We start from the raw sequence: 21135 nt of genomic DNA, 5'->3' as shown, positions 1-21135 counted from the left end.
AGGTATTGCAGGGAATTCCAGGCACACAATGCTACCTGGACGACATTCTGATTACAGGAGATGATGATAAGGATCACCTCACGAATTTGGAGCAGGTGCTCACCAGATTGAAAGAATATGGGCTCAGAGTTAATCGCCAGAAATGTGAGTTCTTTCAAAAGCGAATCTCGTACTGCGGCCACGTCATTGACCAGGAGGGGCTCCATAAGTCACCTGACAAGATCGAAGCTGTTGTGAAAGCTCCCGCTCCAGAAAATGTATCCCAGTTGAGGTCGTTCCTTGGGTTGGTTAACTATTACCACAAGTTTCTTCCAAATTTATCCACGGTGTTACACCCGCTGAACACTCTTTTGCAAATGGGAATACCATGGAAGTGGAGCGATGATTGTAAGCGGGCTTTTCAAAAAAGCAAGGCACTGATCACCTCTAAGGAAGTGTTGGCTCACTTTAACCCAACGCTGCCTATTCGCTTAGCTTGTGGTGCTTCTCCATATGGTATCGGGGCAGTGCTCGCACATAAGTTTCCAAATGGCTTGGAAAGGCCAGTCGCGTTCGCATCCAGATCATTGACCTCCGCAGAGCGCAACTATGCTCAGATAGATAGGGAGGCTCTCAGCCTCGTGTGGGGAGTTAAGAAATTTAACCATTACCTGCAAGGCCAAAAGTTTACGCTGCTGACAGATCACCAGCCGTTGGTTTCCATTTTTAACCCTAAGAAGGGTGTTCCGGTTATGACGGCGCAGAGGCTTCAGAGATGGTCCCTTTTCCTAGGGGCACATCAATATGATATCGAATTCAAAGGTACAAAGCAACATGGTAATGCTGATGGGCTGTCGCGCCTGCCACTACCTACAGCGGAAGAGGCACCGGCAGTTGACCCTGTCGAGATATTTCACTCAACCATCATCGAATGCTTACCAGTCACCAATGCGGGTATTGAGAGAGACCCGAAACGACCCGACACTGTCTCGGGTCTACGATTTGACAGTGAAGGGATGGCCAGCACATGGCGACCCACTGTTACCAGCATTCTCAGCCAGACGAGAACAGCTGTCCGTCTGTCAAGGAACATTGATGTATGGAACGAGGGTGATTATTCCTCCTAAATTAAGGGAGAGAGTTCTGAAGGAATTGCATGAAGGTCATCTGGGGGGAGTCAAGATGAAAAGCCTTGCTAGGGCTTATGTGTGGTGGCCAGGTATCGACAAACAAATAGAGGATCTGACTAAAAGCTGCTCAGGGTGCAAAAAAGTTCAAAACGCACCTCCAATTGCACCGCTGCATCCGTGGGAATGGCCTTCAACCCCATGGCAACGTGTGCATATCGACTTTGCAGGTCCATTCATGGATTCCATGTTTTTGATAGCAGTAGACGCACATTCTAAATGGCCAGAAGTGATTAAGATGTCGACCACTACCTCTGAAAAGACGATCGCAGTTCTAAGAACCATATTTGCAAGGAATGGGTTGCCGGAACAAATATGTTCAGGCAACGGACCACAGTTCGTGTCAGAAGAATTCCAGAAATTCATGAAAAAGAATGGGGTGAAACACTATACATCTGCCCCATATCATCCGGCTACAAATGGGTTGGCCGAGAGATTTGTACAAACGTTCAAAAAGGCGATAAAGGCCATGAGCGAAGACCATATTCCACTACGGACAATTTCCTGATGGCATATCGAAACGCCACGCATGCAGTGACAAATCAAAGCCCTGCCATAATGTTCTATAACAGGAGGTTGCGGTCCCGGTTGGATTTGTTAAAAGCCAATGTGCGTAGGGAAGTCGAAAACAAGCAATTCCAGCACGTAAATAACAAGGCCACTCGGAGTTTCGAAATAGGACAACCAGTGTTGGCCAGGGACTATAGGAATGATAAATGGCAATCCGGAACAATTCGTGCCCGACAAGGACCCTTGATGTACACGGTAGACGTTGGAGAGAACGTAATACGACGTCATGCTGACCAACTTGTGGAATCGAGAACAAGGGTCGACCCCATGTCTACGGCAGAGACACCAGTTGAAGAAGTTATTGAGCCTGTAGCATCTACCTCAGACTCGAACGTACATGATGATGTTCAATCCATAGGAGATCAAATGGATGAGTCACCCCAGCAACGAGAACCAGAGACCCCTGAAAGGCGTTATCCGGCCCGGATCAGGAGGTCTCCTCAGAGACTGAATCTTTGAACAGTTTTGTGTGAAAGTTGTATATATGTTATCCATGTAATGTTTAAATTGGAGTGTACACTGTTAAGCTAAAAGGGGAGGAATTGTAGTGTATGTAACCTGTACCACCTTAAGAGGATACCTTAAGGTGATGGACTGCTTTTTGATGGCTCCTGTACATTGTAGTACCGGTGGTGACCACACCGGTATATAAACCCTGTGGAGCAAAGTGTATTCCAGTTCAGCCCTGACCCTCAATTACTAAAGACCTGTTTAATTATTTCTGTTGTCTGTGTCCAGTTATTCAGCATAACTACATTTGGAAACACAGGCTCAACAGACAGGTGGAGCGCGAGGAGCTCGCGGTCGGAAGTAGAGTATTTGACCTCCGGGGGGCGCAGTTGGCGGCTGTAGAAGGCAAGTGGCTGCCACGCGCCATTGACCCACTGCTCGAACACGGCTCCGACCGCATGGTCGGAGGCGTCGGTGGTGAGCGCTACCCGGGCATCGGCCCTCGGGTGCGCGAGCAGGGTGGTGTCGGCGAGCGCGTTTTTGGTGGTGCCGAAGGCGGCTGACGTGTCAGCGGTCCAGGCTACTGCCATCTTGCCGGATTTACCTCGGAGGGAGTCGTATAGGGGCTTCATGAGGGCTGCAGCTCTGGGGATGAACCTGTTGTAGAAGTTCACCATCCCGAGGAACTCCTGGAGGCCCTTGATGGTTTTGGGGCGGGGGAATTGCTGGACGGCCTGCACCTTGTTGGGCAGGGGGACGGCCCCAGCAGGGGTGATGTGGTGGCCGAGAAAATCAATCTTGGCACTTCGCCGGGCTGAGGATGAGCCCGTGTTGGGCTAGGCGCCTGAACAGGATGCGAAGGTGTTCGAGGTGTTCCTGTTTGGAGGAGCTGGCCACGAGAATGTCGTCTAGATAGACGAATAGGAAGTTCAGGTCCCGGAGGACTGAGTCCATAAGCCGCTGGAAAGCCTGGGCTGCATTCTTGAGGCCGAAGGGCATCCTCAGGAACTCGAACAGGCCGAATGGGGTGATGACGGCCGTTTTGGGGATGTCCGCGGGGTGTACGGGGACTTGGTGGTAACCGCGCACCAGGTCGACCTTGGAGAAGACGGTTCGTCCGGCCAGTCGGGCCGAGAAGTCCTGGATGTGCGGCACCGGGTATCGGTCGGGGGTGGTGGCGTCGTTGAGGCGGTGGTAGTCCCCGCAGGGGCGCCAGCCTCCGCCAGGCTTTGGGGCGATGTGGAGGGGCGAGGCCCAAGGGCTGCTGGAGCGGCAGATGATGCCGAGTTGCTCCATGGTGGTGAACTCGGCCCGCGCGATTTCCAGCTTGGCCGGGTTGAGTCTGCGGGCATGGGCAGAGACTGGGGGGCCGGTGGTGGGGATATAGTGCTCCACACCGTGTTTGGCGGCTTTGGCCGAAAAGGTCGGGTTAGTGAGGGCGGGAAACTCGGGTAGTAGTGCCGAGTAGTCGTCCGTGGCTCTGGCAAGGCAGTAGGTCGTCAGGCCGGCCGAACGGGCCGGGGTGAATGCGCCAGGGATGGGGGCCATAGTGTTGATGTCGACGAGGCGGTGCCTCGGAATGTTGACAAGGAGGCCGTGGGCGCCGATGAGTGGGCAGAGGACCTTGGCTGTGAGGAACTCCCAGCGGTAGCGGCGGCCTGCGAGGTCGAGCGTGACCATGCGGGTGCCGTATGTGTGGATGTCAGAGCCATTGGCTGCGGCCAGCATGATACCCCGTGCGCCGCGTTGGATTTCGAGGGCAGAGGCGGGGGTGATGCTGTGCTGGGCTCCTGTGTCGCACAGGAATCGGCGGTTGGTGCTGTCGTCGGTGACGTACAGTAGGGGCCCCTTTTGCCCCGCGGCCATCGTGGGGGCCGGTGTGGGGGGGGGTTTGAAAGTGCACGGTGGCGTGCAGCATTGGGCCCTAGTGCCAAAACGGGTGTGGTAGTAGCAGTGACCCGGAGTGGAAGGGCGGTCGGGCCTAGTGGGCCGGGTGGACCGCGTGGCCGTTGCCGTGAGGTCGGGCGCGACGTCGCGGGCGGTCTGCGCGGAGAGCAGCCAGTCGGCCTTTTCGGCTATCTCATTCAGGTCCGTGGAGCCAGACTCCACCATAAGCGGGCGGATGCTGGCGGGGAGCTGCCAAATGAAAAGCGTGCGAAAGAGGGCGCCGGGGTTTTTGTCGTCCGAGAGGGACAGCATGTGGGAAAGCAGGTCTGATGGTGAAGCGTCACCAAGGCCTGGGAGGTCGAGGAGTTGGCAGTTGCGCTGGTAAGAGGACGCCTGAAATTTTTTTAGAAGCGCGGCCTTCAGATGTTCGTACTTGCCTTCCTCTGGTGGATCCTGCAGCGCTGCCCAAACCTTGGGGACTGTGGCGTAGGTGAGCGAGGCGACGAGGTAGTCGTACTTCGTGGCGTCGACTGTGATGCTTCTCAGCCGGAATCTGGACTCGGCTTGAACGAACCAGGCCTCGGCCAGGTTCTCCCAAAAGTCCGGTAGTTTAACCGTGACTGCATTTGTATCCGCCATGCTAGCTTAGGATTCGTCCTGAGCGTCGGGGTCACCAGTGTTGAGATACCGCGGCAAACGTGGGAGTCGAGACCAGAGTTGATGGAACACAACTGCTTTAATTTACATCATGGCAAGAAGAGAGCTTGAAAAGCCCGCGCAACCACTTAAATACTCCCCAGACAGGAAGTGCTCCTGGCAGCCTGTCCTTGCGGGAAACAAGTTGCCGGAGGAAAGGGCCCCCGGCTGGGGGCGGCTGCTGCCGGCAGTGCGCCTGCGTAAACTGTCCGTGCCGCCGTGAGCGGATTATGTCCAATGGTGGCGTGTCACCACAGTCCCCTCGTTCCAGACCCCTCAATTACTGGGAACAGTCTCTTTTCTAAATACACAATCCTGTGGCGACACGCCACCACTGGACATAATCCGCTCACGGCAGCACAGACAGTCTAAGCAGAAGCCCCCAGCCGGGGGCCCTTTCCTCCAGCAACTTGTTTCCCGCAGGGACAGGCTGCCGGGAGCACTTCCTGTCTGGGAAGTATTTAAGTGGATGCGCGGGCTTTTCCAGTTCCTGTTTGTCATGTGGTTGGAATAAAGCAGTTGTATTTTCAATAGCTCTGGTCTCGACTCCCACGTTTGCCGCGGTATCTCAACACTGGTGACCCCGACGCTCAGGACGAATCCTCAGCTAGCATGGCGGATACAAACGCAGTCACGGTTAAATTACCAGACTTTTGGGAGAACCTCGCCGAAGCCTGGTTCGTTCAAGCTGAGTCCAGATTCCGGCTGAAAGGCATTACAGTCGACGCCACGAAGTACGACTACCTCGTCGCCTCGCTCACCTACGCTACAGTCCCCAAGGTTTGGGCAGCGCTGCAGAATCCACCAACAGAGGGCAAGTACGAACATCTGAAGGCTGCGCTACTTAAAAAATTTCAAACGTCCTCTTACCAGCGCCACTGCCAACTCCTGGACCTCCCCGGCCTTGGTGACGCTTCACCATCAGACCTGCTTTCCCACATGCTGTCCCTATCAGACGACAAAAACCCCGGCGCCCTTTTTCGCACGCTTTTCATTCGGCAGCTCCCCGCCAGCATCCGCCCGCTCATTGTGGAGTCTGACTCCATGGACCTGAGTGATATAGCCGAAAAGGCCGACCGGCTGCTCTCTGCACAGGCCGCTCGCGACGTCGCGCCCGACCTCACGGCAACGACCACGCGGTCTTCCCGGGCCGCTAGGCCCGACCGCCCTACCACTCCGGGTCACTGCTACTACCACACCCGTTTTGGCGCTAGGGCTCAATGCTGCACGCCACCGTGTACCTTCAAACCCCCTCCCGCACCGGCCCCCGCGATGGCCGCGGGGCAGAAGGAGCCCCTACTGTACGTCACTGACGACAGAACCAACCGTCGATTTCTGTGCGACACAGGGGCCCAGCACAGCATCACCCCCGCCTCCGCCCTCGAGATCCAACGCGGTACACGGGGTATCACACTGGCTGCAGCCAACGGCTCTGAAATCCGCACATATGGCACCCGCATGGTCACGCTCGACCTCGCGGGCTGCCACTACCGCTGGGAGTTCCTCACAGCCAAGGTCCTCTGCCCACTCATCGGCGCCGACTTCCTACGCGCCCACGGCCTCCTTGTCGACATTCCGAGGCACCGCCTCGTCGACATCAAAACTATGGCCCCCATCCCCGGCGCCTTTACCCCGGCCCGTTCGGCCGGCCTGACGACCTACTGCCTTGCCAGAGCCACGGACGACTACTCGGCACTCCTAGCAGAGTTTCCCGCCCTCACTAACCCGACCTTTTCGGCCAAAGCCGCCAAGCACGGTGTGGAACACTATATCCCCACCACCGGCCCCCCAGTTTCTGCCCACGCCCGCAGACTCAACCCGGCCAAGCTGGAAATCGCGCGGGCCGAGTTCACCACCATGGAACAACTCGGCATCATCCGCCGCTCAAGCAGCCCTTGGGCCTCGCCCCTCCACATCGCCCCCAAGCCCGGCAGAGGCTGGCGCCCTTGCGGGGACTACCGCCGCCTCAACGACGCCACCACCCCCGATCGATACCCGGTGCCACACATCCAGGACTTCTCGGCCCGACTGGCCGGACGAACCGTCTTTTCCAAAGTCGACCTGGTGTGCGGTTACCACCAAGTCCCCGTACACCCCGCGGACATCCCCAAAACGGCCGTCATCACCCCATTCGGCCTGTTCGAGTTCCTGAGGATGCCCTTCGGCCTCAAGAATGCAGCACAGGCTTTCCAGCGCCTTATGGACTCAGTCCTCCGGGACCTGAACTTCCTATTCGTCTATCTAGACGACATTCTCGTGGCCAGCTCCTCCAAACAGGAACACCTCGAACACCTTCGCATCCTGTTCGGGCGCCTAGCCCAACACGGGCTCATCCTCAGCCCGGCGAAGTGCCAATTCGGCCTAACCGAGATCGATTTTCTCGGTCACCACATCACCCCTGCTGGGGCCGTCCCCCTGCCCAACAAGGTGCAGGCCGTCCAGCAATTCCCCCGCCCCACAACCATCAAGGGCCTCCAGGAGTTCCTCGGGATGGTGAACTTCTACAACAGGTTCATCCCCAGAGCCGCAGCCCTCATGAAGCCCCTATACGACTCCCTCCGAGGAAAATCTGGCAAGATGGACATAGCCTGGACCACTGACATGGCAGCCGCCTTCGACGCCACCAAAAACGCGCTCGCCGACGCCACTCTGCTCGCGCACCCGATGGCCGATGCCCGGGTCGCGCTCACCACCGACGCCTCCGACCACGCGGTCGGGGCCGTGTTCGAGCAGTGGGTCAATGGCGCGTGGCAGCCACTTGCCTTCTACAGCCGCCAACTGCGCCCCCCGGAGGTCAAATACTCCACTTTCGACCGCGAGCTTCTCGCACTCCACCTGTCGGTCCGCCATTTCAGGTTCCTCCTGGAAGGCCGCCCCTTCACCGCGTATGTGGACCACAAGCCACTCACATACGCGATGGCCAAGCACACCGAACCCTGGTCCGCTAGGCAGCAACGCCAGCTCGCGGCCGTCTCCGAGTTTACTACGGACATTCAGCACGTCTCCGGTAGAGACAACGTGGTCGCCGACTGCCTTTCCCGTCCCGCCGTCAGTGCGAATCACCTCGCGGTCGACTACGCACAACTAGCAGCGGCCCAGCTCATGGACCCAGACCTCCTCTCGGCGGCTACCAGCCTGCCAGGGCTACGCCTAGCCAAGGTCGCGCACGGGCCCAAAGCCACGGCAGTCACGTGCGACGTCTCACTCGGCCAACCCAGGCCGGTCGTCCCTGAGACCTGGCGCCGCCACGTTTTCGACGCGCTCCACGGGCTCTCTCACCCGGGTTCCCGCGCATCCGTCAAACTCCTCTCCAAGCGCTTCGTCTGGCGCGGCCTCAGCAGAGATGTTCGGACTTGGGCCACCTCCTGCCTCGCCTGCCAACGGGCTAAGGTACAGCTGCACACCAAAGCACCCCTGGGAGACTTCGAGGTACCCAGCCGCCGCTTCGACCACGTACACGTCGACATCGTCGGTCCCCTGCCGCCATCGCAAGGCCAAACTTATCTCCTCACGATGGTCGACCGCTACACACGCTGGCCTGAGGCAGTGCCGCTGACCTCCACCACCACAGCCGACATCGCCAGGGCGTTCGTTAACACCTGGGTTGCGAGGTTCGGCGTACCGGCCGACATAACCTCCGACAGAGGCGCCCAGTTCACCTCCGAACTCTGGACGGCCACAGCACGCAACCTCGGGGTGACGCTCCACCGCACCACGGCGTACCACCCGCAGGCCAACGGACTTTGTGAACGCTTCCACAGGTCACTCAAGGCCTCACTCCGCGCCGGCCTGCAGGACAGTACCTGGACTGACCGCCTACCGTGGGTGCTACTCGGCCTACGCACCGCGGTCAAGGAAGACCTCCAGTCCTCGGCAGCGGAGTTAGTCTACGGACAACCGCTGCGCGTCCCAGGCGAATTCCTTCCGGAGCCTACCAAGCCTTGGTCGGCCGAACAGCAGCGGCTCGACTCTTTCTCTTCTGCTCAGCAGTTCGCCCCACTTCCGGTCAACCGACACGGCGAACTCGCACCTCACGTCCCGCCAAATTTACAGCAGGCGCGCTTCGTCTTCGTGCGACACGACGCGCACCGCGGGCCCCTGCGACCCCCGTACGACGGTCCGTATGAGGTACTACAAACCGGGGACAAGGTCTTCAAGCTGCGACTCGGCGACAGGGTCGAGACAGTCTCCATCGACCGGCTCAAACCAGCACACACAGAACCAGGGGAACAGGTCCCCGTGGCCCAGCCTCCAACTAGAGGCCGTCCCCCCGGCAAGCCAGCACAGCCGGCGGCAAACCGCCCGACCCAACCAACCAGACCGGCGACCACTCAGAGCCGCTGCGGCAGAACCATTAGACCACCGTCACGACTCGTCCACTCCTCCTAAGCGGATTCTGGGGGGAGCTCTGTGGCGACACGCCACCACTGGACATAATCCGCTCACGGCGGCACAGACAGTCTAAGCAGAAGCCCCCAGCCGGGGGCCCTTTCCTCCAGCAACTTGTTTCCCGCAGGGACAGGCTGCCGGGAGCACTTCCTGTCTGGGAAGTATTTAAGTGGATGCGCGGGCTTTTCTAGTTCCTGTTTGTCATGTGGTTGGAATAAAGCAGTTGTATTTTCAATAGCTCTGGTCTCGACTCCCACGTTTGCCGCGGTATCTCAACAATCCCATCCTTTCATCATTTTAAACATTTGTGTCAAATCACTTCTTAATCTCTATTCTAACAAAAAAACACAAACGTTTTGTCTTTCTTTGCAGTTGTATTTCCTCAGACCAGGCAGTGTCCCAGTGAATCTCTACTGTACCCAATCTGTTGCCTCAATACCCATCATGTAGTGTGGTAGCCCAAAACTGCATGCAGTGCTCTAACTGTGATCTTACTGAGGTTTTATATAAATTCACCATTACATCTTGACTTTTATGTTCAATATCCTTACTATAAAACCCACTAATGAGAATGATGACAGAGTGAGGCACACCCACACCAACTGGGGGAAGATAGAAAGTGAGGCACACCCACACCAACTGGGGGAAGATAGAAAGTGAGGCATAACCGCACCAACCGGGGGAAGATAGAAAGTGAGGCACACCCGCACCAACCAGGGGGAAGATAGAAAGTGAGGCACACCCGCACCAACCAGGGGGAAGATAGAAAGTGAGGCACACCCACACCAACCGGGGGAAGATAGAATGTGAGGCACACCCACACCAACCAGGGAATGCTAGAAAGTGAGGCACACCCACACCAACTGGGGGAAGATAGAAAGTGAGACACACCCGCACCAACCGGGGGAAGATAGAAAATGAGACACACCTGCACCAACCAGGGGAAGATAGAAAGTGAGACACAATTCTCAATTCAAACTGGTCAAATTCATAGCCAAAACCAAAATAGAAGGGGAAGATGAATCTGCCAAAACAACAAAGGTGCAGAAAAGATTTAGGAGAATGATTCCAGGAATGAGGGACTTCAGTTACGTGGATAGACTGGGGAAGCTGGCGTTGTTCTCCTTGGAGCAGAGAAGGTTGAGAGGAGAATTGATAGAGATATTCAAAATCATGAGGGGTCCAGACAGAGTAGATAGAGGGAAACTGTTCCCATTGGCAGAAGGGTCGAGAACCAGAGGACACGGATTTAAGGTGATTGGCAAAAGAACCAAAGGCGACATAAGAAAAAACTTTTTTACGCAGCGAGTGGTTAGGATCTGGAATGTACTGCCTGAGAGGGTGGTGGAGGCAGATTCAATCGTGCCTTTCAAAAGGGAGTTGGATAAGTACCTGAAGGAAATGTGCAGGGCTAGGGGGAAAGGGAGAGAGTGGGACTAGCTGAAGTGCTCTTGCTGAGAGCTGGCACAGGCTCAATGGGCCGAATGGCCGCCTTCTGTGCTGCAACCATTCTATGATTCTAACCCAGAACCTATAAAAAGAGCTTGGCACAATATGATTGCGGGCAGATCAGTGGCATCCAGTGGAGTTTCTCTGAAATGTGTGTGACCATCATTTCACAGAGTGATTCGCTATGTTCTATACTTCATACTACTGTTTCTTTTTTACAGTGGCCTTTACGAAATATTCTCAACTCTTCTAACAACAGGTTTGCGATTCCTCATAAACCAACAGGTAATTCTCATCCTCCGAATGCCACAGATTCCCCTGATGTCAAACAGAAATAAACATCGATGTTATTAGCCAAAAACAACTGGCATCTATATAGCGCCTTTAACGTAGTAAAACGTCCCAAGGCGCTTCATAGGAGAGTCATCAAACAAAATTTGACACCGAACCACATAATGAGCCATTAGGACAGCTTGGTCGAAGAGGTAGGTTTTAAGGAGCGTCTTAAAGGAGGAAAGAGAGGCGGAGAGGTTTAGGGAGGGAATTCCAAAGCTTAGGTCCTCGGCTGCTGAAGGCACGGCCGCCAATGGTGAAGCAATTAAAATCGGGGACGCACAAGAGGCCAGAAGTTTTAGGAATACAGAGTTCTTGAAGGGTTTTAGGGCTAGAGGAGGTTGCAGAGATGGGGAGGATCAAGGCCATGGATAAATTTGAAAACGAGGTTGATAATTTTAAATTTGAGGCTTTGCAGGACTGGGAGCCAATGTAGGTCAATGAACACAGGGCTCATCCAGTACTGGATGTCGGACAAGCAGTCTGACGATTTAGAGACTGTGGAGGGTCAAGAGAGGTGGTGGTGAGGTAGAGCTGGGCATCGTCACCGTCGTGTTTTTGGATAATGTTGCTGTGTGTGTTGGCATTGAGTGTCAGTGAGGGGGTTTATACTGGGTGGATGTTGTCAGTGAGAGGGTTTATACTGGGTGGATATTGTCAGTGAGAGGGTTTATACTGGGTGGATATTGTCAGTGAGAGGGTTTATACTGGGTGGATATTGTCAGTGAGAGGGTTTATACTGGGTGGATATTGTCAGTGAGAGGGTTTATACTGGGTGGATAGTGTCAGTGAGAGGGTTTATACTGGGTGGATAGTGTCAGTGAGAGGGTTTATACTGGGTGGATATTGTCAGTGAGAGGGTTTATACTGGGTGGATATTGTCAGTGAGCAGGTTTATACTGGGTGGATATTGTCTGAGAGGGTTTATACTGGGTGGATATTGTTAGTGAGCGCGTTTATACTGGGTGGATATTGTTAGTGAGCGCATTTATACTGGGTGGATATTGTCAGTGAGCGCGTTTATACTGGGTGGATATTGTCAGTGAGCAGGTTTATACTGGGTGGATATTGTCAGTGAGAGGGTTTATACTGGGTGGATATTGTCAGTGAGAGGGTTTATACTGGGTGGATATTTTCAGTGAGGGGGGTTTATACTGGGTGGATATTGTCAGTGAGAGGGTTTATACTGGGTGGATATTGTCAGTGAGAGGGTTTATACTGGGTGGATATTGTCAGTGAGGGGGGTTTATACTGGGTGGATATTGTCAGTGAGAGGGTTTATACTGGGTGGATATTGTCAGTGAGAGGGTTTATACTGGGTGGATATTGTTAGTGAGCGCGTTTATACTGGGTGGATATTGTTAGTGAGCGCATTTATACTGGGTGGATATTGTCAGTGAGCGCGTTTATACTGGGTGGATATTGTCAGTGAGCAGGTTTATACTGGGTGGATATTGTCAGTGAGAGGGTTTATACTGGGTGGATATTGTCAGTGAGAGGGTTTATACTGGGTGGATATTTTCAGTGAGGGGGGTTTATACTGGGTGGATATTGTCAGTGAGAGGGTTTATACTGGGTGGATATTGTCAGTGAGAGGGTTTATACTGGGTGGATATTGTCAGTGAGGGGGGTTTATACTGGGTGGATATTGTCAGTGAGAAGGTTTATACTGGGTGGATATTGTTAGTGAGAGGGTTTATACTGGGTGGATATTGTCAGTGAGAGGGTTTATACTGGGTGGATATTGTCAGTGAGGGGGGTTTATACTGGGTGGATATTGTCAGTGAGAGGGTTTATACTGGGTGGATATTGTCAGTGAGAGGGTTTATACTGGGTGGATATTGTCAGTGAGAGGGTTTATACTGGGTGGATATTGTCAGTGAGAGGGTTTATACTGGGTGGATATTGTCAGTGAGAGGGTTTATACTGGGTGGATATTGTCAGTGAGAGGGTTTATACTGGGTGGATATTGTCAGTGAGGGGGGTTTATACTGGGTGGATATTGTTAGTGAGCGCGTTTATACTGGGTGGATATTGTCAGTGAGAGGGTTTATTCTGGGTGGATATTGTCAGTGAGAGGGTTTATACTGGGTGGATATTGTTAGTGAGCGCGTTTATACTGGGTGGATATTGTCAGTGAGAGGGTTTATTCTGGGTGGATATTGTCAGTGAGGGTTTATACTGGGTGGATATTGTTAGTGAGCGCGTTTATACTGGGTGGATATTGTCAGTGAGAGGGTTTATACTGGGTGGATATTGTCAGTGAGCAGGTTTATACTGGGTGGATATTGTTAGTGAGTGCGTTTATACTGGGTGGATATTGTCAGTGAAAGGGTTTATACTGGGTGTGGTTATTGTCAGTGAGAGGGTTTATACTGGGTGTGGATATTGTCAATGAGAGGGTTTATACTGGGCGTGGATATTGTCAGTGAGGGGGTTTATACTGGGTGTGTGTAATGTGAGGGGGTTTTTACAGGGTGGATATTGTGTCAGTGAGAGGGTTTAGGCTGTCTTTTGTATCTGAATAATCCACCTTTCTCTGCTCTTGTAGATTTGCCCAGCCTTACGGCATTCAGCACTGGTGCTGTTGAACTATCTGATGGAGACAGTCCCAGGTGTGTATATATCAGGGTTTAGAGACTTTGCTTTACTGAAGAACCCTTTCTGTGCAGTGAACAATTAATTTCATGTTAGATTGAAGACTGGCTGAGGTAGGTGAGGGTTTGCACTTCTTGCCTAGGCAGGGATCACACAGAGGCAAAACTAGAGTGGGGCAGAGGTTAATTCCAAATGGAGGTTTTCAGCATGCTCGCCCATCTCGGGTGAGTATCGGAAAGCTACGAGCAGCTCACCTTGGATTAAATGCTACCAGCATTTAAACTTTCACCAGAAGTGATGATTGGCGGATTTCAAGGAGGATTGATGCTGTGCGGCCTTTACAACATGCTGTGCCAGGGCACTGACTATGGTGCCGGTCAAACACTGCCCTGTTAAAGCTTCTGGAGTCTGACTTTACAGAGGAACTAAAAGATCTGAAACCGAACAGCACCACAATTCCAATCGGATACCGATGCGTGGTTGAGCTGTGAACTTTTGGTTCATTTTGCTGTTTCATTCAGAAGGGAAGGAAGCTGAAACTCACCACTTAATCTGCCAAATATGTGCATCCCATCCATATAAGGAATGGGCAGTGGGTGTTACTGGCCAGATATTCCAGGGGAATACAGGGAGACAGGACAGCGAGGGGTAAGGATAATTAGAAGAGAAGGGTTACACACCACTGATGGAGTGTGCCCCATTCCCCCATGATCAGGCAATCCAATACACCCAGGCACAGGAGCAAGATAGTCTACGCCATGCGCCCAACTACTGGTTATCAAAGCCAGCATTGAGCTACAGAGGTTCTCACACTGATCACATCTCTTTCTCACTCCCATATCTCCAACTTCCGCACTGAGAGTAATGGCCTTTTGTTGTTATCTTTCTTAGTTCAATGCCTGTTAGGGCACCTGAGAATCATGACCTCCGGTTTAATCTCTGCTGCCTTTGATTAACCAGACTGCTGGCACAGAAGAAAGACTTGCATTTCTATAGTGCCTTTCACCGCCTCAGGACATCCCAAAGCGCTTCACAGCCAGTGAAGGATTTTTGAAGTGTCGTCACTGTTGTAATGTAGGAAACACAGCAGCCAATTTGTGCATAGCAAGCTCCCACAAACAGCAATGAGACAAATGATCAGATCATCTATTTTTGTTAGTTGACCGATAAATGTTGGCCAGGACACAATTAGTAACAGCAACAGAAGGAACGATTTCTCCCAATGTAAACAGGGAGGATTTGAAATGGCACAGCATAACTTAAAATACCCCAGAGAAAATGGTGATTAAAAGTCCTGAGGCTAAAAGCAGAAAGTATGGCTGCAGGGAGCCTGGGTTCCATTCTAGAAACTTCCAGACGCACCAATCGAGTGTCTGATTTGTAAGGAGATGGCTGTCAGTGCCGCTTAAGAGAATAACTCTGGGAAACCCATCACTCCAAGAGACCCAGTCTGAAAGCCAGTGTTACACAGTCCACACATTCAGCTCCCCCACACCACTGGTCTGCATTCTGTTTGGATGGTTCAGTATAGCAGACCCACTCTCCTTGTTCGGATTCCGGGATAGCAGGGCTTGTGCGCTGCCTCCCATGGTTACACAGCTGAATCCTGCTTCCTTATCCCAGTGATGGAATCGCAGATCCCTTTTTTTGGGGGGATGGCTCTGTGTTACTGCCTGGGATTGAGCGAGCTGGATTCAGTAATTAAACTCCGATAGTCAGCCTACAGATGCTGATCTCTGGGAATCCAAGCTACAGGCGCGTTGGTGTAAAAGGGTCTGAATCTCCAGGCATGTCATTTCAGTGCATCGAATCGCACGCTGATGGCGGTGATAAGGGGTCTCCTGGGATTTACACCTCCTTTCTTTCCCTATAAAGTGCGAACACCAGTGGATCAATACATAGGGATCGATTATTCACTCCTCAGTGACCCAGATGTTACGTCTGACTGGATGGACATGGAATTCAAGGTAAGGCCTATTTACAGCCTCCAGACACTCCAATTGACACTGATACCTGTCTCTCTGCCACCCATTTTCCAGCGTCGCAGGGAGGAAGGGGGGACAGAGACTTGTTAGGTGAAATTACCAGAGCTTCCCCAGACAGGCAGGCCTGAGCCTGGGCTTAGAGCAGACGCAAAGCCAGGGCTGTTCTGATGAAAGGGAACCACCCTGGCCCTCCCGTACCATTTTCCTCCTATTGCATTTCCCTCCCGGGGCTCCCCTCCCTCCCTCACTGGCCCTTGCTAATGACCCAGCCTGCCAAATTGAGGTGCTCTGAGGGCTGTTCAGGTGGAGGTGATTCAGGCGTGTTCTGCCTGTTCAGCACCCAGGAGGGGAAGCAAAGTCATGGCAAGTCTTGGCGCTTGTTTACATTTTTTATGTGTAAAGGAACTTGGGTGACCATCCATTGGGCTTCGAAGCAGACAATCTAGATCCAGGGGTTCCAGCCTGGTAGATTTGATAAATGGTACAGTGGCCTACAGTACTGGACCAGCAACTTAGAGGTTGTGAGTTCAAATCCCACCATGGAAAAGTGTGGAACTGAATTCAATAAATCTGGTGTTTTGTGGTGTCAGGCTGGCACCAGAGCAACGACCATGAAAGATGTTGGACTGTTGTAAAAACCCAACTGGTTTATTGATGTCCTTCAGGGAAGGGAACCTGCCACCCTTACCCAGTCTGGCCTACCTGTGACTCCAGTCTCACGCTGTCTGGTTAATGCTCTCGGTAACTAGGGATAGACAATTAAATGTAGTCTAGCTGGCATTGCCCACATCCCGAGGATAAATATATTTTTAAAGAGTGGAGAGAAATAAAAATTAGTTCAATATCTGTGAAAATGTGAGCAGGTGTGGTCTGAGTGCATGTGAGAGGTGACACCACTGCGCCCTGGAGCTGTCTGGAACATCTGTTCACACCCGCCAACAGCTGCCCACAGGGAGTACGCCAAGCCTCAATATATGTAACAGCTGCTTACAACAGCTGTCCAGTCTGTGTCTGATACCAGAGGATCACCTAACTGGGCACCAACTGGACAGTCAGTAAACGTGGCAGTTCATTCCTGATCATCTGCTTTTTAATTGCTGGGTGCATGTATCAGTGGAGCCAATTTGACCTTGGGTAGGTGTGAACAGACTTACTTCACCTTTGGGCAGGTGTCAGCTGCATCAGTTGGTGCGTGCACCACTTTAATCATTTCACACATGTCTACACTGTTTCTTTACTGTCCCCATTTGCTTTGCACTGGAAAATAAGTAAAATTTTATAGCTTTTCACATCCTCAGGACGTCCCAAAGTAGCTCACAGCCAAAAGATAAATTTGAAGTGTCGTTACTGTTGTAATGTAGGAAAAACAGCAGTCGGGAACCAGAGTGAGTTTCACTCCTGATGTTACTCTGTTTTGATCTGGTTTCACTCCTGATGTTTGTTATGATGGAAAGGCCTGGATTGTGGCCACACTCTGCGCTGCTAACTTCCTGCCTCTTGTTTAATTGTGCTCATGTTTCAGGGGATGTTCTACGCTCTCGAGAATGAGAATGATACGCTGCTGAACACTGCAATCTCACCTCTTGTGAAGGGCATAGAGCGAATGGTGTACATTTCCCTGTCTGAGTACTTCTTCGATTCCGCCATGTACTCCTATTATAAAGCTGGAGTGCTGCAGACAGAGATTCCCGAGAACAAGGTACGGCTCGGAATCATGACAGCCTCGTATCTTACAAAGCAAATCACTGACAACAGTTACTTAACCTCCTCATTCTCAATTTGTTTTCAGATGTCAAAGGATCTTGCTTATTTGCTCAGGACTACATTCTTTGGGGCAATCGTTCTGCTGGTAAGTAACTTTTGGTGACAGGAACTATTATTGCTCCTCTGTCCCCCGCTCGCTCTCTCCCGCTCACTCTCTCTGTCCCCCGCTCGCTCTCTCTGTCCCCCGCTCGCTCTCTCTGTCCCCCGCTCGCTCTCTCTGTCCCCCGCTCGCTCTCTCTCCCCCGCTCGCGCTCGCTGTCCCCCGCTCGCGCTCTCTGTCCCCAGCTCGCGCTCTCTGTCCCCCGCTCGCACTCTCTGTCCCCCGCTCGCTCTCTCTGTCCCCCGCTCGCTCTCTCTGTCCCCCGCTCGCTCTCTCTGTCCCCCGCTCGCTCTCTCTGTCCCCCGCTCGCTCTCTCTGTCCCCCGCTCGCTCTCTCTGTCCCCCGCTCGCTCTCTCTGTCCCCCGCTCGCTCTCTCTGTCCCCCGCTCGCTCTCTCTGTCCCCCGCTCGCGCTCTCTCTGTCCCCCGCTCGCGCTCTCTCTGTCCCGCGCTCGCGCTCTCTCTGTCCCCCGCTCGCGCTCCCTCTGTCCCCCGCTCGCGCTCTCTCTGTCCCCCGCTCGCGCTCTCTCTGTCCCCCGCTCGCGCTCTCTCTGTCCCCCGCTCGCGCTCTCTCTGTCCCCCGCTCGCGCTCTCTCTGTCCCCCGCTCGCGCTCTCTCTGTCCCCCGCTCGCGCTCTCTCTGTCCCCCGCTCGCGCTCTCTCAGTCCCCCGCTCGCTCTCTCTCTGTCCCCCGCTCACGCGCCCTCCCTGTCCCCCGCTCGTGCTCCGTCCCTGTCCCCCGCTCGCACTCCGTCCCTGTCCCCCGTTCGCGCTCCCTCCCTGTCCCCCGCTCGCTCTCTCTGTCCCCCGCTCTCTCTCTCTGTCCCCCGCTCGCTCTCTCTGTCCCCCGCTCGCGCTCTCTCTGTCTCCCGCGCTCTCTCTGTCTCCCAATCGCTCTGGCTCTCGCGCTCTCTCTCTGTCCCCCGCGCTCTGGCTCTCGCGCTCTCCCCCTTGTCCCCCGCGCTCTGGCTCTCGCGCTCTCTCTCCGTCCCCCGCGCTCTGGCTCTCGTGCTCTCTCTCTGTCCCCCGCGCTCTGGCTCTCGTGCTCTCTCTCTGTCCCCCGCGCTCTGGCTCTCGTGCTCTCTCTCTGTCCCCCGCGCTCTGGCTCTCGCGCTCTCTCTCTGTCCCCCGCCCTCTGGCTCTCGCGCTCTCTCTCTCTCCCCCGCCCTCTGGCTCTCGCGCTCTCTCTCTGTCCCCCGCGCTCTGGATCTCGCGCTCTCTCTCTGTCCCCCGCGCTCTGGCTCTCGCGCTCTCTGTCCCCCACGCTCTGGCTCTCGTGCTCTCTCTCTGTCCCCCGCGCCCTGGCTCTCGCGCTCTCTCTCTGTCCCCCGCGCTCTGGCTCTCGCGCTCTCCCTCTGTCCCCCGCGCTCTGTCTCTCGCGCTCTCTCTCTGTCCCCCGCGCTCTGGCTCTCGCGCTCTCTCTCTCTGTCCCCCGCGCTCTGGCTCTCGCGCTCTCTCTCTGTCCCCCGCGCTCTGGCTCTCGCGCTCTCTCTCTCTGTCCCCCGCGCTCTGGCTCTCGCGCTCTCTCTCTGTCCCTCGCGCTCTGGCTCTCGCGCTCTCTCTCTGTCCCCCACGCTCTGGCTCTCGCGCTCTCTCTCTGTCCCCCGCGCCCTGGCTCTCGCGCTCTCTCTCTGTCCCTCGCGCTCTGGCTCTCGTGCTCTCTCTCTCTCCCCCGCGCTCTGGCTCTCGCGCTCTCTCTCTCTCTTTGTCTCTCTCTTTGCCCCTCTGTCTCTCTCTTTGTCTCTCTGTCTCTCCCTCCCCCTCCTGACTGCTGTTTATAGTGACGGGGACTGTTTTGCTCCTCTCTCTGTGCCCTGACTGTCCCATTTATAATGTTGTTCAGACTGCAGGTCCCAGGGAGCTGGGACAGGGTGTAAAATCACTACTCCCTTAAACACTCACAGACAGCACGAAGTGAAATCTGATATGAAATCCCGATTTCTGCCATGTGGTAGAGGGCCAGGACAATGGTGGCATGAGTGCCCAGGACTGGCACTAGGATGGTTACAGAAGCTCAGTGCCCTGTTTTCACTAATAGCATGATCCCAACGGTCTTTGTCAAGAAAGTGCCCATACCAGAACCAATTGAGATAAGTAACTGTAGCTGTTTTAGAGCTGATAATACTGAGGAAGGGAGAGTGAGATGATGCTGGCCAGACTTGTACAGCAATGGACCACAATCTTTCATCTCACACTTTCACCTCCCCTTTCAGCCCTACCCTTTGACCTCATTCTTTGATCTTCCCCATTCACCCATACTCTTTCATCTTATTCTTTCATACCCACTGTTTTGTCCTATGTTGGAACCAATGACATAGGAAAGAAAAGGGTTGACATCTTACAGACAGAGTTTCAGGAGCTAGGGAGAACACTAAAGAGCAGGGCCTCAAAGGTGGCAATCTCTGGATTACCCCCAGTGCCATACGCTAGTGTTTTAAAAAAAAATCATTCCTGGGATGTGGGTGTCGCTGGCAAAGCCAGCATTTATTGCCCTTGAGAAGGTGGTGGTTAGCCGCCTTCTTGAACCGCTGCAGTTCTTGTGGGGAAGAAACTCCCACAGTGCTGTTAGGAAGGGAGTTCCAGGATTTTGACCCAGCGATGATGAAGGATCAGCGATATACTTCCAAGTTAAGATGGTGTGTGACTTGGAGGGGAACTTGCAGGTCATGGTGTTTCCATGTGCCTGCTGCCCTTGTCCTTCTAGATGGTAGAAGTCGCGGGCTGCTTTGTCCTGGATGGTGTTGAGCTTCTTGAGTGTTGTTGGAGCTGCACTCATCCAAAGTGGAGAGTATTCCATCACACTCCTGACTTACGCCTTGTAGATGATGGAAAGGCTTTGGGGAGTCAGGAGGTGAGACACTTGCCTCAGAATACCTAGCATCTTGTAGCCACAGTATTTATGTCTCTGGTCCAGTTAAGTTTCTGGTCAATGGTGACCCCCAAGATGTTGATGGTAGGGGATTCAGCAATGGTAATGTCGAGGGGCGGTGGTTAGACTCTCGCTTGTGGAGATAGTCAGTGCCTGGCACTTGTGTGGCGTAAATGTTACTTGCCACTTATCAGCCCAAGCCTGAATGTCATCCAGGCCTTGCTGCATTCGGGTATGGACTGCTTCATTATCTGAGGAGTTGCGAATGGAATTGAACACTGTGCAGTCATTAGCGAACATCCCCACTTCTGACCTTATGATGGAGGGAAGATCATTGATGAAGCTGCTGAAGATGGTTGGGCCTAGAGCACTGCCCTGAGGAACTCCTGCAGCGATGTCTTGAGGCTGTGATGATTGACCTTCAACAACCACAACCATCTTCCTTTGTGCTAGGTATGACTCCAGCCAGTGGAGAGTTCCCCCCCTGTTCGTCGAAAAACTGGGCACGGTGGCATAGTGGTTAGCACTGTTGCCTCACAGCGCCAGGGACCCGGGTTCAAATCTGGCCTCGGGCAACTGTCTGTGTGGAGTTTGCACATTCTCCCTGTGTCTGCGTGGGTTTTCTCCGGGTGCTCCGGTTTCCTCCCACAGTCCAAAGATGTGCAGGTTAGGTTGATTTGGCTATGATAAATTGACCCTTAGTGTTAGGGGATTAAATACGTGGGGTTACAGGGATAGGGTGGGATATGTGTCGGTGCAGGCTCGATGGGCCGAAATGGCCTCTATCTGCACTGTAGATTCTGTGATTCTGTGATATGGAGCTAAATTTCTGACCCATAGAAAGAAAGATTTGCATTTCTATAGCGCCCTTCACAATCATCG

The 21135-nt window shown here is 53.7% G+C and overlaps 1 protein-coding gene across 1 annotated transcript in view; it reads left to right on the top strand.

Annotated features, from left to right (window-relative positions):
• The window catches only part of pltp (phospholipid transfer protein), a gene marked incomplete at its 5' end in the record, with an annotated part of 190427 nt that overhangs the window by 10340 nt on the left and 158952 nt on the right, over positions 1 to 21135 (top strand). Inside the window, 5 exons of the mRNA XM_086004275.1 lie at positions 10829 to 10892; positions 13492 to 13555; positions 15414 to 15505; positions 17046 to 17222; positions 17313 to 17372. Of these exons, the coding sequence (XP_085860401.1) occupies positions 10829 to 10892; positions 13492 to 13555; positions 15414 to 15505; positions 17046 to 17222; positions 17313 to 17372 (457 nt within the window). The remainder of the gene's footprint in view (positions 1 to 10828; positions 10893 to 13491; positions 13556 to 15413; positions 15506 to 17045; positions 17223 to 17312; positions 17373 to 21135) is intronic.

Source organism: Somniosus microcephalus, chromosome 13 (assembly GCF_052327205.1).
Source record: "Somniosus microcephalus isolate GS21.2 chromosome 13, FLI_Smic_1.0, whole genome shotgun sequence".
Taxonomy (NCBI): domain Eukaryota; kingdom Metazoa; phylum Chordata; class Chondrichthyes; order Squaliformes; family Somniosidae; genus Somniosus; species Somniosus microcephalus.
Note: the sequence above shows the minus strand (reverse complement) of the source record. Positions and strands in the feature narration are given on the sequence as shown.